This window comes from Martes martes (genome assembly GCF_963455335.1).
Source record: "Martes martes genome assembly, chromosome: 8".
Lineage (NCBI taxonomy): Eukaryota > Metazoa > Chordata > Mammalia > Carnivora > Mustelidae > Martes > Martes martes.
The window spans coordinates 97399724-97413759 of NC_137895.1; the positions used below are offsets into that span (position 1 = coordinate 97399724).

General features: G+C 45.5%; 1 protein-coding gene across 1 annotated transcript in view; it reads right to left on the reverse strand.

Annotated features, from left to right (window-relative positions):
- The window catches only part of PPM1H (protein phosphatase, Mg2+/Mn2+ dependent 1H), a 259333-nt gene that overhangs the window by 134273 nt on the left and 111024 nt on the right, over window positions 1–14036 (reverse strand). The window contains exon 3 of the mRNA XM_080811226.1: window positions 2442–2786. Coding sequence (XP_080667352.1) covers window positions 2442–2786 — 345 coding nt within the window. The remainder of the gene's footprint in view (window positions 1–2441; window positions 2787–14036) is intronic.

Consider the following 14036-nt stretch of genomic DNA (forward strand, 5'->3'; position numbering starts at 1 on the left):
AGTTGTCCATGTAAATGGCCTCCTGTGTTTTGTCTGCTTCATTTTTAACTCAATTTTTATTTTTATTACCTCATTTTTACCTGGATTAAATATTTAGCATTCTGAACATCAGTGTCAAGAAACATTTATTCCCATTAGAGCTTCTATGACAGCTGGGGAATGAGATTTTATACAAAGCCTGAGTAGTAGTCAATTTTACTACCTTGATGCTTTTTTTCCTAAATAATCTCCCCCCACCCTCCACGCAGCATCACTTTCCCAAGGGAACCCTTCCCTTCATGTCTTTACTGGACTCCTACTTCACCCTGCATTTCTTCACTCAACGTCCCTTCCACTTGTATTTTACTTGTTAATACTCGTTTTTGCCTAGTTTGTTCAATGTTCTTTTCCCAATTGGGCCTGGCACAGTTAATTCTGATCAAATATTTATTGGATGAATGAATTACATGGGCAAGTGAAATGATCTTTCTGCTGGCTAAGTCCCTAAGGTAAAAATTCCAGGTCATGAACCGACTGGTTAATAGCCAGAAAAATTTAAAAAAGACATGACTAAGGCTCTTTACTAAGTATTTTTCTGAATAAGCCTCTCATTTCAAGTATAGTGGTTGCTAGTAACCCTTAGCCATTAATGGGCAGAAACAGCCAGAGACCACTGTAGAGGCCTGCCTCAAGGTGACATTGGCCTCTAGTGGATAGATCTGAGAATACAGCAGGTTCAAGTAAAAGATGTCTCAGGGCATAAGCAATTACAGAAGGAAATGAGAAACCCAAAGTTTCTTTTGTTTTTCACTTCTGTCATGTCAGCTGATTTTTTCTCCCATTAAGAGAACAGCCTACTGTCACATTTTTACCTCAATTAAATATTTAGCATTCTGAACATCAGTGTCGAGAAACACTCCCATCAGAGCTTCTGTGACAGCTGGGGAATGAGATTTTATATGAAGCCTGAGTAGGCGTCAACTTTACTACCTTGATTCCTTTTTTCCTAAAGAATCTTCTCCAGCTTCCTGGAGATCTTCTTGGGCTTGAAGGCTACCAGACACTCGTGAGAGACAGGTGCATTTTAAGTCACCTCCTAATCAAAGGGTAAATATTTATATGACAAGGAAACACGGTGACCCAAGAGAGGATGCCTAAAAGTGAGGATAGGATGCAAATACAAGGTGTGAACATGTGAACTATTTTGCCTTAGAAACAAATCAGATGGCGAGGCGCTGTGCAACATTATTTTTTTCCCCTTAGCACGCAGCCTAATCCTGGAATATGCACTCTGTGTACACTCCATTCTGGGGAGGTGCTCCTAGCTGTTTGTGCTTCATTTAACAACACTTTGTCATCACTTCTGAATTCCCAGGGTTTTGTTGTTGTTCCTGTTGTTAAGATTTTATTTATTTACTTGAGAGAAAGATCACAAGCAGCAATGGGAGGGGCAGAGGAAGCAGCAGACTCCCTGTTGATCAGGGAGCCGGAATGAGGCTCGATCCCAGGACCCTGGGATGAGGACCCCAGCAAAGGCAGACACTTCACTGACTGAGACCCCCAAGTACTGAGTCTCCAGGTTTTAAGAACAATACAGCACACTCACTTTTCTCATATCATTATGACATCTTTAAATACTTCTTCTCTATTACCTACAGACATGCTGTTGCTCAGGAAAGAAAAAATCTCTGGAACCAAAATAAAGGCATCAGTAGAAAGTGAGCTCAGAGGGAAGGGGGTGGTCCAGCGGGTGGTCCCTCTCCAGGCAGAGGGGCAGGGGACACCATGAAAGCAGCTGTACTCCCTCCCTATGTGTGTTCTCAGGACTGAGCCTGAGAGGGAAGAAGGCTGAATTCTTTGATAAGACACATCCACATTTAAACACACAAATAAATCCATGATCCCCAGTAAAGCCAGTGATCTCGCATATTAGCCCCTTGATTCTTCCCCCGCAGGTATGTTTTTGTTGTTTTTTTTTAAAGCACTGAGAACCACATGGCCAATCATGGTTACAATAGCTGTTCTCAGATCAGTTTTGTATGGGAAAGGTACTTCTGAGCACTTGACTAAAGCGCCGTTTCCCCCAAACACCTGGAATTCATACACATGTGTCAGACAGATGGCAAGGACGCTCGCGTTTCAGTTAAGTGGAATTGTACCAGCTGGCATCAATGAGTCTACAGAAAGAGAAGCAATAATGCTTACCTTTAAAAAGCCTATTAGGTCATACTCTATCCCTCCCTTTCATCTTCTTAATTTTTGCCAGCATGCCATGCCAGGAACTCTTTCTGCCACCCTTTCCTAAGAGTGGAGGCCTGTTATCAAAGGGAGACCCATGCGGAGCCACACAACTGGAGGACAGGTCAGAGACGCGCCCTTCCAGGGAACCTTCTAGAAGAAGCATGGATTTGGCTTAAGCGAGGGCCTCCACCCAGACCCCTGGACCCTTCTGCGACACCTACCATTTCCTTGAACGCACTTTCCAGAGCCCCGATGACCAGGCACTCGTGCGGGATCTTCTTCTCGGTGAAGAAGCGCGTGGGTGGGGTGCTGGGGGAGCCGGGCGCCCCCACACCTCCGCGGAGCGAGGCTGCGCGGGTCAGAGTCCGGCTGTGCGCGGGCGTGTTCTCGGGCTCCTCGCCCAGGCAGGTGGGCGGCAGGACGGCAGAGTTCTTGAGAATCTCCACGATGTCCTGCAGCTGCTCCGTGACATGGTGCTGCAGCAGGCGGGAGGCCACCACGGCGGCCCCAGACCCTGCGTGACCATCAAACAGCGACCAGTAGTGGCAGGAAACGCCTTCTGATTCCTGGGGGAGGGAGGCGACAGGGAGTGAGAACCTCGGTGGTCAGGGCCCTAGGGTCACACTGACGCAGCGAGGCGGGGTGCTCAGCGCATCCACTTCTGATCTGTCTTTGGTTGGCAAACACTGGGGGTCAAAACTCGGCAAAAAGGCTCAGGGATTTGTCACTGCTGTGATCACCATCCGGGGGATGGAGTGGGCCTTGCTTCTCTGCCTGCAGGACGAGCCCAAATTACCAAGCAAGCTCAGTGACTACTTTGTGCCAAGATCCACCTTGATTTGATGTACTGATGTTTGATGTCGAACTCCATGCCAGCAGGCAAGTCTTTAGGAGTCCAGCTTTAACCCCTAAGTCCTCACTGCCCTCTGCAACCCTAGAACAGCCTTGGCCTAGAGTCTTTGGAGGAAGTCAAGCTCTTTTTTGCAGATTCTTCAAGAGGAAATCAGTAGACCCATTTTTTCCCACTTTAGAGCCTTTTCACTCTCAGATACCTGCCCCATCCTCTTTGATCTACATCCTGTATTTTTAGAACATGTTCTCCCCTTAGACACCCAGTCTAAGATGCGGCCAATTCTAATCTCCTTCTCCTATTTCCTGCCTCCCTCAGTTTCCCAGCTGGTACCCAACATCTTTGTTTCTTCCTCTTCCTACCCTAAAGCTACACATTCCCACGTTCCCTCGCTTACCATGGATTTCGTCTCGGAGTTATTTCTAGACTATTTCAAATGAATGTTTTTAAAAACCATGTCTGAATTACACATGCCTAAGATCTTAGCTATAGGGGGAAAAAAAGCTTAAATTAAATGCATTAATTACTTCATTGAATAGGTAAGATGCATTGGTAATTAAACAGAGAGGGTGTATATAACATCTACTTCTAACTACTAGCGTATATACCCCCACAGCAATAAATATCGAAACCTTTTCTAGCTAAAGCCATTAAATAAAGTTCTTTTGGTCTTAGAATGATGCCAGAAGATACCATATAGTTATGGTGACATATGCCACTGCTCCATTTGTGCCCTTTAAATTTCACTTTTAATTCTGCGCCACGTGCTGAGAAAAAAATTGATTTTTAGTCAACAAATACTGTGCATTCCCTACGTGACAGGTGCAAAGTGGACAGGGAATAAAAAACTGGCTAGAAGCCATATCAGATATGGCTTGATCTTAATAATCCAGTGGGGAAGACACATACTGATCAACTAATCACACAAACATAAGATCACAATTCTAGTGAGGGCTACAAGGAGAGGTTCTTGGTTCTTGGTCCCTCCAGGAGGCCAGCTCACAGAGGGGGGGAATTGGAGGAGGTTTCCAGGGAACATGCAGGCTAGCCTAAGAGCTGTTTAGAAGTTCACATGACAATGATGGGGAAGGAGAGACTACCAGGCAGTAGAAACAGCAGGTGCCAAGGCCTTGTGGTAGGGAGTGAAAGGAGATGGAACCATACCATGTGACTGAATAGAGGAGTGAAACAGGAAGGGCATGGGGGGAGAAATGAGGCTGTAGAGGGACATGGCAGCTGACCACTCAGTCCTCCCAGGACACATGCAGGATCTTGACTTTAGACTAAGAATAATAAAGACCCATTGGCTGAGGTGGGTGGGAGGGTAACAAACTTAATTTATGTTTTTAAACGATCACTCAGGCTATGCCGTGAGGATTAGGAAAGGGTGAAAGTGAGGATGCCAGCTAGGAGGTGAATAACACCCTAAAAAGAAATTCAAATTCAGGCAGTAACAAACACTTATGAATGAGTAAAAGCACTCGAACTCAGAGGACAGTAGAAAGAACAAGGACTTCAGAATTAGAAGATGTGAGTTCTAATGGCATCATCAATACCAATCAGTGGGCGTGGGAGGCAGACCAAGGTGAGGAAGGCAGTACAGGCGTTCGACCCTGGCTGGGTCACTCCACAGCGGGACATCCCTGGTGCTCAACTGGACCATGTCTGCCTAGTACGTAAGCAGCAGGCGTTAGCTCGCTCACAGGGAGTGGGTATTTAGCAAGGGTGAATGGTGATTTATGCCTGCAGAGTAGATAAATAGTCTCCCTTGTGTGTGACTGCTATGGTTTCGCCTAAGTCACTTTCTGAGCTTTAGTTCTTCACGAACATGAGAAGCTACTGTAGAAGAGTCCAATGCCTCTGCTAGACTCTGAAAGTTCAATAATCAAGAAGTATCGATCCGTGTCACGGAGGGAGGTGGGGGAAGAAGCTGGGCCCTGAAGATGGGACAAGAAGAACTGGGAGGGAATGAGAGCCGATAGAGCAGCTGGTTGAGGAAAATACCAGGGGGCTTGGGCTTTGTGGCTGAGTGTGGTACTTGCTTACCTAGTACCTACTCTTTGGGGTGGAACTTCCAGGAAAGCTATTCTTTTCCTGATAAAAGGGACAGCTCAAGTGGCCTGGCCTTTGCCCTTTACCCGTCTCCGCTTCCTTCCCGCCTGGGTCACAGAAGCAACACCTGGAGGTAGAGTAACCCTCTTGCAAAACCGGCTAAAAGCTGTTGTTCGAGGTAGTGGGACAGGAAATCTGAAGGAGCCAGGGCCCTTGGTGTCTTGCTTGGGATGCCACACGGGCCCTCAACAGCCTGCCTTCTGGGCTCCCTGTCTGCGGGCTTCATGACATTTTGATAAGCCGCTGTTGCCAGTTTCTGTAACGAGCACTGGGGACAAGGAGATGAAAGGAGGTGCGTGTTTATCTAGTATTCTGGGACCCGGGGCTTGCATGGCGGGAAGGAGGAGTGAGAGATAAGGAACGCAAGAGCACACAAAAGAAGAATGAAAAACAGGTAGAAGTGGCTATCAACCAGGAATAAAACTGAAACCCCTGGAAAAAGTTCTTAATGTAGGGCATCTGTGGATAGAATTCAGTGAATCTATATTTTCACCAACCTCTGAAATTTAGCATTTCCTCTTACTATGAATGCGAGGCAATGAAGCATCATGGGATTAGCAATTCCTATGACCTGGTCACCAAGAGAAACAATGACTGTCATTCTACACAGCCTGAATTATTGTTTATGCTCATTATTACTGTGCAGTGGTCGGAGTTACTACACTCACCACAAGCCCTTGTTACTTGCTGCATTAGTAAAGTACATATTGCCATATTACACCCTCACAACTAGGGAAAAGTGGCAAAAGAAAGGGATTTTTTGCTTATCACATCTAATTCCCCAAAAGTCCCAAGGCTGCCTGAGTAAAAACTGCCCACACAGTCCTTCTGGACCCAATTTGAATGAAAACCCAGCAAACACTGTTAAGGAAGTTGTGGACAGGGCCAGTGAGGGACGAAATAGGACCAGCTGTGTCCATGACTCAGATTCTGTTACACCGAATGTATCACGTTTCTACAACCATGATTTGATTCAAAGAAGATCAGACCCCCGTGAAATAACGAGGCGCACGGCAATGCAATGCTACTACATTTTTTAAAAAGCAACTCCGACATTTTTCTGAGGAGTAATCCAACCATTTCCTTCAACAAGGCAAAGCATTCCGAAGGCACTGCAGCAACAACCGGCTGTCGGACTATCTGGGCAATTTTTAAGCAGTCAAGGGAAAAACCCGACTGGGGGACTTCTGAAGCAGGGCCGAGAAGGGCAACACCCTGCTTCCGAGAACACCTTAGCACAGCAGGGCTAGAAACGCGGGCATAGTTAACCTTTAAAATGCAATTAATCATTTTCACGGCGAAAACTTGTAAGACATAGTTTTTCGACAAAGAAAGTTTGTTTCTAACTAGAGACTGAATAAATCCAGCACTGTTGGATGCATGGTTCACTCCCAGCCCAATTCAGTCAGTTTCTCTGAAGGTGGGGCCCTACCACTGATCGTTTATTTAAGCTCCCCGGGGAATTCTAAAGTGCTCCCCAAATTGAGAACCCCCGCACTAACAGAAGGGGGTTCAAGCAGTTCCGGAACCAAGCAGTTCTGGAGACCCTCATCCTAGTCTCAAATCTGCCATTGTGTGTGTGACCTTGGAGGAGTCACTCACATCGCCCTGAACTGACCAGAACAGTGGGGTCCAAACTGTGTTTCGTGTTTCCAAACTGTACCACTTAGGAAAGAGGAAGTGGGCGTTTAAAGGATAAGTCCCGCTGACGGTTATTTCAACCAGAGCAGCACAGATGCATCGGTTACAAACATCAGGGGTTTGCAGACGACTTTGGACAAAAGGAATCAACTGCCGAGGACCATTTTTGAAAGCTTTTGAACTAGGTAAAACCAAATTCATCAAGAGACTTCAAAATCTTCAGTGTCCTTCTGTGGCACAGAACTTCAAGTGAGAGATCTATTATTTGGGAAACTACAGCCACCAAGTGGGCCCTCCCCCACATGCTCTAGATGCCAACTTAGCTCTTAATGCCTAAGAGACCACCAGGTCACAGAAACATCGAGTTATGGGGCCACAGCACCCTTCCCGTCATGTAATAAACCTTACACAGCAGGCAGTATTCTAAATGCTTTATCAATAGTAGCTCACTTAATCCTACCACAATCCATCCTGGGAGTAGCCACCCTATGATGTGTGGTAATTATTCCCAATTTATAGAGAAGGAAAAAGAGGGACAGAGTCTCACTGATCAAGATGACCGCCTAGTAAGGGATGCAGCTGGGAGCAGGCTCCACGCTCGGAGCCATCAGCCCCTTGCCTAGATGAATACCCTCACACACACTTCGCCTGCTCCTGGAGGGAATGCTTGCTCTCCTGTACACGTGCCACTTGGATCTGCTTCTCCTCTCTGCATCCTGAGTTGTAACCAGAGTGATTTTTTTTCCTAAAACCCCAAATCTGACCATATTTCTTTGGCCAGCCTAACCTCCTCCTTCATAGGCTGGCTCCAGTCTTTGAGCTAGTTTGCAGTCTCTGATGTAGTCTCTGATGGTCTCCCCACATTCTGTCACTCCAAATCTCACCCACCAAACTATGGCACTTGTAGCTCATCACAAACCACCCCCATCCTTTGCCTGAGTCCCCCCACCCCCCGCCCCCACCTATCTCTTAGTACACATCTTAAATTTCACCTCCGCCTGGAAGCTCCCACTGCATCCCGAGCCCACCCTTACAGCAGCACTCATCAAATTGTGCATGTCTGTCTGGTCACCTGCTTGAGCGATGATCGACTGAAAGACTATTTTGGAAAAAGGGAGCAACTAACAGGCACTGCAGGTGTAAAGGGGACTTTATATGGCCTATGTCGACAGTGGCCTCATTAAGACCCCCCTTGAGGGCTAAGGCTGGAGGGAGATTCTGGGGTCAAGGCAGACCAAGGAGCTTCAATGTGAAATGCCTCTATGTGGAAGAACAAGGTGACAGCAGGCTTAAGGGGTGCCAATCCCATGGCATTCTGTGATGTGCTGCAAGAAGGAAGCACTAGAATTTAGGAGGCTCACAAAGAACTGTCCTGAGGCAAAGACGGCCTAGGTCGGGATGGATGGGCCCAGAGAGGAGACTGAAGACTTCACAAGACACTTCAAAGAGCAGTATAAGGCTGGAATGGGCTGCATGGTGTTTGAAATGGAACCAGGATCATAACAAAGAATACAAATCTACTTTTGAAAGTGGCATGATCAAACAGGACATGCCATACATTTATTTTGAAAAAGATACAAAGACCCCCTTCTCCCTCACCCCCCTCTCTATTCAAAACAATGCCATCAAATGTCATCAGGTAGAAATGTATGGTTTGATGTATAAAGTCTGATCAGAGAACCTTGAGGAAAGAACAATTCCTAAACGTCACACCAGCATCAAGGGCCCTGATCAATGTTAGGGGTGAATCTACAAGAGAGGTCTGAAAGATCACAAGTAGTATGGACATGATGCTTTCAAGTGTCTCAAATGTTCAACTTAATTGCAAACACACATCTATTTCATCATTGCTTAGACTAGACCCTTCAGTGACTCCCTACTGCCCTGGGTCTCCTAGGTGCTCAAATCACTTATGGGTTCTGCATGATCTAGTTGCTACTCCTTCCCCAGGGCCCTCTCTTGCTCTTTGTCAGTGGTCCTAATCAAGGCAGCCTAGATGTAGGAATCTCACAGGTGCTCCAAGGAAACCAAAGGGACAAGACGCTGCCTTCTCTTCCTGTACCTGACTTGCTGAGTCTTATGGGCCTATACGACCAGTTTAAAACACACACACTATTCCCCTCTAAGCTATGGAGACTTTTTTTCCCCCCAAGGAAGATTACAAAAAAGCAAAACATGCACCATATCCATCTCTCTGGAGCATATGCTGAAAACCACACACTTTCTTCAGCTCCCGTACACTGCTGGAATGTATGTACAATCCAGCATTGCTATATCCTTTGAACCACTGACTAAAAGGCTAGGCATGCACATGGGAACAGGGAGAGCTGTGTTCACCACCTGCTTGGCTCAAGCAAAGGCACCAAAAGGGGAAGCGAAGGCTAGGACTCCTTTCAACATCCTCTGTGCACCCACCACACACACCCACCTCCCACCTGTCACACGGTTAGTCACTTTAGAAGGCATACCTCCTCAGTTTGGTATTAGCTCAGGGAACACCATTCTGAGTTTATATGGTAAATACACAGGGTTTCATGTTTTACATATTCTAAAAGTACAAGGCTAACTTCATCATCGGTGACAATATACCAACACACCAGTGTTTTTAAAAGTTGGGTCATTTATGTAATGCACTTTCAGATGAGTTAATACAAATCCTATCTGTTGTGATATGTCTTAGCACAGAAAGAGCACAAGGCTTTAAACCAAGACCACCGTGGGTTTGGGAATTTACTACTCTGTGATCTTGGGCACATTTCTTAACTCCTCTCACCTGTTTCCTTATTTAAAGAACAAGATGAAACTAGGACACAGACAGTAAGGATTCATTCATTCATCCATTTAATGCGTGTCTCAGAGTCTCTTATGTGGCAGGCTTATGCTGGGCACTGGGGAGGTAGGAGAGAGGAAGAAAAAACCATGTTCCCAAACTCCTGAGGCTAACAGTCTAAAACGTGAATAGGTAACTACAAGTGTGCTAGTCAGGGGAAGTGTGGGGTGCCACAGGAGTTGATAATATGTATTAAATGTTCAGACAATTGTGGGTTACGGGAGGGGGAAAGAGTAGGACCATAAAGAGAGAACATGAGGAAGTGATTTACAGCGATGGGAATGTTGTATCCTGATTGATGATGATTATATGAATCTACATATATGTTGAAAACATAAAACACACCAAAAGGTTAATTGTACATATAATTTTTAAAATAATAAAATGTGTAGAAGTGTCCAGCATCTAAAAGAACAACAACAACAAAAAAAAAACAAAACCCTACAACAGCAATTACTTATGCTCACTATTAAATGGCCTGGGGAACAATGAGCAGGCAGGGCACAGTAAGAGCTCCTGTAACCAGGGAGACCAAGCCACACTTTAGCTCCTTACTTTTGACTCTGCCAGATGGGTGCTCATGTCCCTTCACCATACAGCCTTTTTTTTTTTTTTTTAGGATTTTATTTATTTACTTACACATACACACACACACACACACACACACACACAGTGAGAGAGGGAATACAAGCAGGGGGAGTGGGAGAGGGAGAAGCAGGCCTCCCGCTGAGTGGGATGCTTAATGACTGAGCCACCCAGATGCCCCTGTACAGCTTCTGTTATTTCTTTTCTTAAATTACTTCCCTTCTGAGAAGTCTGAACTCTAAGGATGCCTGATGATTACCTACTGTGTTTAATCCCCCCCTTCCCCACCACAAAATGGGCATCATTATCCCACTTCACCAGGGATTTAACCAGGGCACCGTTAAGTGACTCCTGTGATGGGGTGATGCCAGGATTTGAACCCAGTCCTTCAGATTCCTAGTTAGGGAGGGGATCTTTCCAATTTCCCAGCACATACAACTTTGTGTCATTATCTCCCTGGCTTCTGCCCCTCTATAGCCTTTAGCACTTCAGCACCATTTTCCCTTGCTGCTTATTAGAAACTGCATACACATCCTGGGCCATCGGCTGATTACCAAAACGTCAGACAGCAGCCCCGCATTCATCTCTGGTAGTATCAGAAAACATCGCTGGGGCACGAGCCCCGGATGCAAAGTTCTATGCCTGAAAAGTCAACCCTCTCAAATTTAGAGTAACATGCTCTTGACATAATGAATTTCAAAATTAGTATTATGTTTTAATAAGTGTTTACCTTGTTTTTGCTCCCAATGAACAGGAGTTAAACAGGTACTCCACTTTAAGAAAAGCAGTATCAGACCTTTTCCTGACTGATCACACACTTAAATTTTGCAGCCATCACTTAATGTCTTAAAAAAGACCAACTCTGCAGCAGTTTTCTTATTGCATTCTGATTCACTGCCCCCTCCAAAAAAAAGAAAAGATGGGGAAAAAAAAGTCTCATATGTAACTGAGAACACACACACACACACTCCCACCCTTTTTCAGGAATACAGGTGCAGCCAGATGAAGGAAGATTTCAGAAGGTTGGGAGCTTCAAGTACACCGTCTCTCTTTCAAGATTTCTCTGAAGCAGGCCTGACATTACATCCCTCTTTTTCAGAAGTTGTAGAAACTGACTTTTAAAAATATTTGCTTATTCCCTTTTCCCATTTTCACAATCACCTATAATGCCAGAACTTAGATTAATGAGTTTGGGCTGGGAAGGGCCCCTTGGGCCTTTCAACAAACTAAGCCTGCTCCCAACAGAAATGCACCCAGCCAACCGGCTACTGACAAAATTTCGGACGCAAGGGGCTTGCACCCATTCAGCTTCCGGGGCACTGACAGCACAGCGAATCCAGGGGGTCAGAAATCAGTAGCCTAAACTGCAGCTCTGCGGAAAAAGGAGCCACAGGATGTGCACCTCAACTCCGGGGAACCCACAGGCTCAAGAGCCTTGGTGAGACCCCTGCGGGGCTGCGAGGAAGCCCCTCCTGTGGTGTGCAGACAAAAAAAGGGTAGATGCTAGACAAAACCTCAGACACTTCCTGTGGAGCCTGACAGAAGTGCTGAGAGGTGAGGCAGGAAACACAAAGAAAACCAAGGCATGAGGCTTGACACATTTGTTCCGGGGTCACGAGGCCAGGGCGCCCGGTTCTCTCTCGCTCTGGAGCTCCCCCAGCGTGCGAGCCCCCCTCCGGCGCCCCGCCCGCCTCCAGAGAGCGCGCAAAGCTGAGGGGGACTTACAAGCGACCCGCCAGTGCGTCGCGGCAACATGATCAAGTTTCACGTTTTTTCTCCTCAAGCTGGAGAAGAAATGAAGCTTTGCTGTTTTCCTCACAGAAACTGACAGCGGCGCCCTCCCGTGGTGTGAAGTCAGCCGGCTCGGCGGCGGGCCTGGAACGCGGGCCTTCTGACGCATCCCCGGCTTGGGCACATCGCGCCTCACTGCCCGGTCCGTGTGTCCCCAGCCCCGCTGAGCGGGCCCGTGCGACCTGTTACTAAGTTTTTAACTAAATCGTCCCTCCCAACGTGGGCAACAGGTTTTTTGTTTTTTTTTAAATCCCTGCACAGAAACTGCTGGTAGCAAACACGAGCAAATGAGAACATGTCACAGCTGGCACATCTTACTCCAAGTACTGACAATCTAGTCATATCTGACAACGGTAATAATCATTCTAATCCAAAGTCTCTGAACTGCTCAAAGAGACCGCTGAAATATGGAATTATACTTGATATTGTTAATGATGAATACTGCCTTGAGATATTAGCTAATGGGAACATGAAGTCTTTGCTCTTAGTAAGACAGACCAGTTACTGTGGGAAAAATATTTAGAACAATGCCTGGCAGATGATAAAAATCATATGACTGTTAGCGGTTATTTTAAAACGTTGACTTTTCATCTTTACTGCCTTTATTTTTTAAATATTCATATGTTTTTATAATTACTCCATGTACATTACATAATACATACCAGCATAGTTATATAGCATTAAATGAGCAAATATGTTGGGGGTATATACTCATACACATGGTATGGAGGTTGCTACTCTAGAAATAGTTTTTATGGAAATAAGTGGTTCTCCTCTTAGCTATCTACCCTGAAGATACAAGTAACACAGCTCATTTGACACTCATCTTCCCTTCCCTACATAGTATGGCTCTGGAATTTAGAAATTGAAGGAGGGGCCATATCAGTAACATGAAAATAACATGAATAACATGAAAATCACTAACATGAAAAGAGTGCCACAAAGAGTTCCACTCGAAGTGGAAATCCCACTTTGAGTTAAATCCCATGGTTGTTTTTACAGGATTCATACGAGCACAGGATGTTCTTGCCTGCCTCCTTTCTCACTGCCAAAGGGAAAGAATTACTATTTCCCACTGGGCAATCAGAAAGTTGTCATACTCTTCTGATTCCCCACTCTCAGCTACTATATGGCTTGACTGCCATAGTTTCTGGCCAGTTTTCAAGGCATCACAATGAAGATGTCAGAATCTAGAGGATCTGTTTTAGGCATTTTATCCACAGGGCTTGGTCGAACTCTCCAATTCTGATCCTCAGGGTGACACAGCAAAGGGAGAAAAGTAAGCCAATGACCAAGCAGATGCAGGAAATTTGAGTAACTTCATGCAAGCAATCCCTAGGGCCCATTCCTAGGGCCCCATCCCTAGGGCCTATTGCTGTGCGCTTGGCATCGTGCCCTTGTAGCATACTCTGTTTTTTACCATATCTCTTTTTGGCTGAACTATTAAGATGTTTTGTTCCGGGAACCTGGGTGGCTCAGTGGGTTAAAGCCTCTGCTTTCGGCTCAGGTCATGATCCCAGGGTCCTGGGATCGAGTCCCACATCGGGCTCTCTGCTCAGCAGGGAGCCTGCTTCCTCCTCTCTCTCTCTCTCTGCCTGCCTCTCTGCCTACTTGTGATCTCTGTCTGTCCAATAAATAAATAAAATCTTTAAAAAAAAAAAAAAAAGATGTTTTGTTCCCCAGTAGGAAAGAATGCTTAATTTCATAGACTTAAAAATGAGGACTGCTTCCTCAGGATCTGACGATATGAAAGGCAGATTTCTTTGTTTCAATCCTTCCACTTTATGAAACAGTAAGATGTAGGACACATCTAGTAGTTTGGTTCTTGTTATTAAATGGCAATTTAGACCCTTTGTTAAATTTTTATTTTTAAAAAGTTTTTAATTAAAGAATTTATTCATGTATAATTAACATTCAGTGTTATATTCATTTCAGGTGCACAATATGGTGATTCAACAATTTTCTACATCACTTGGTGCTCATCATGACAAGGGTACTCTTGATCCC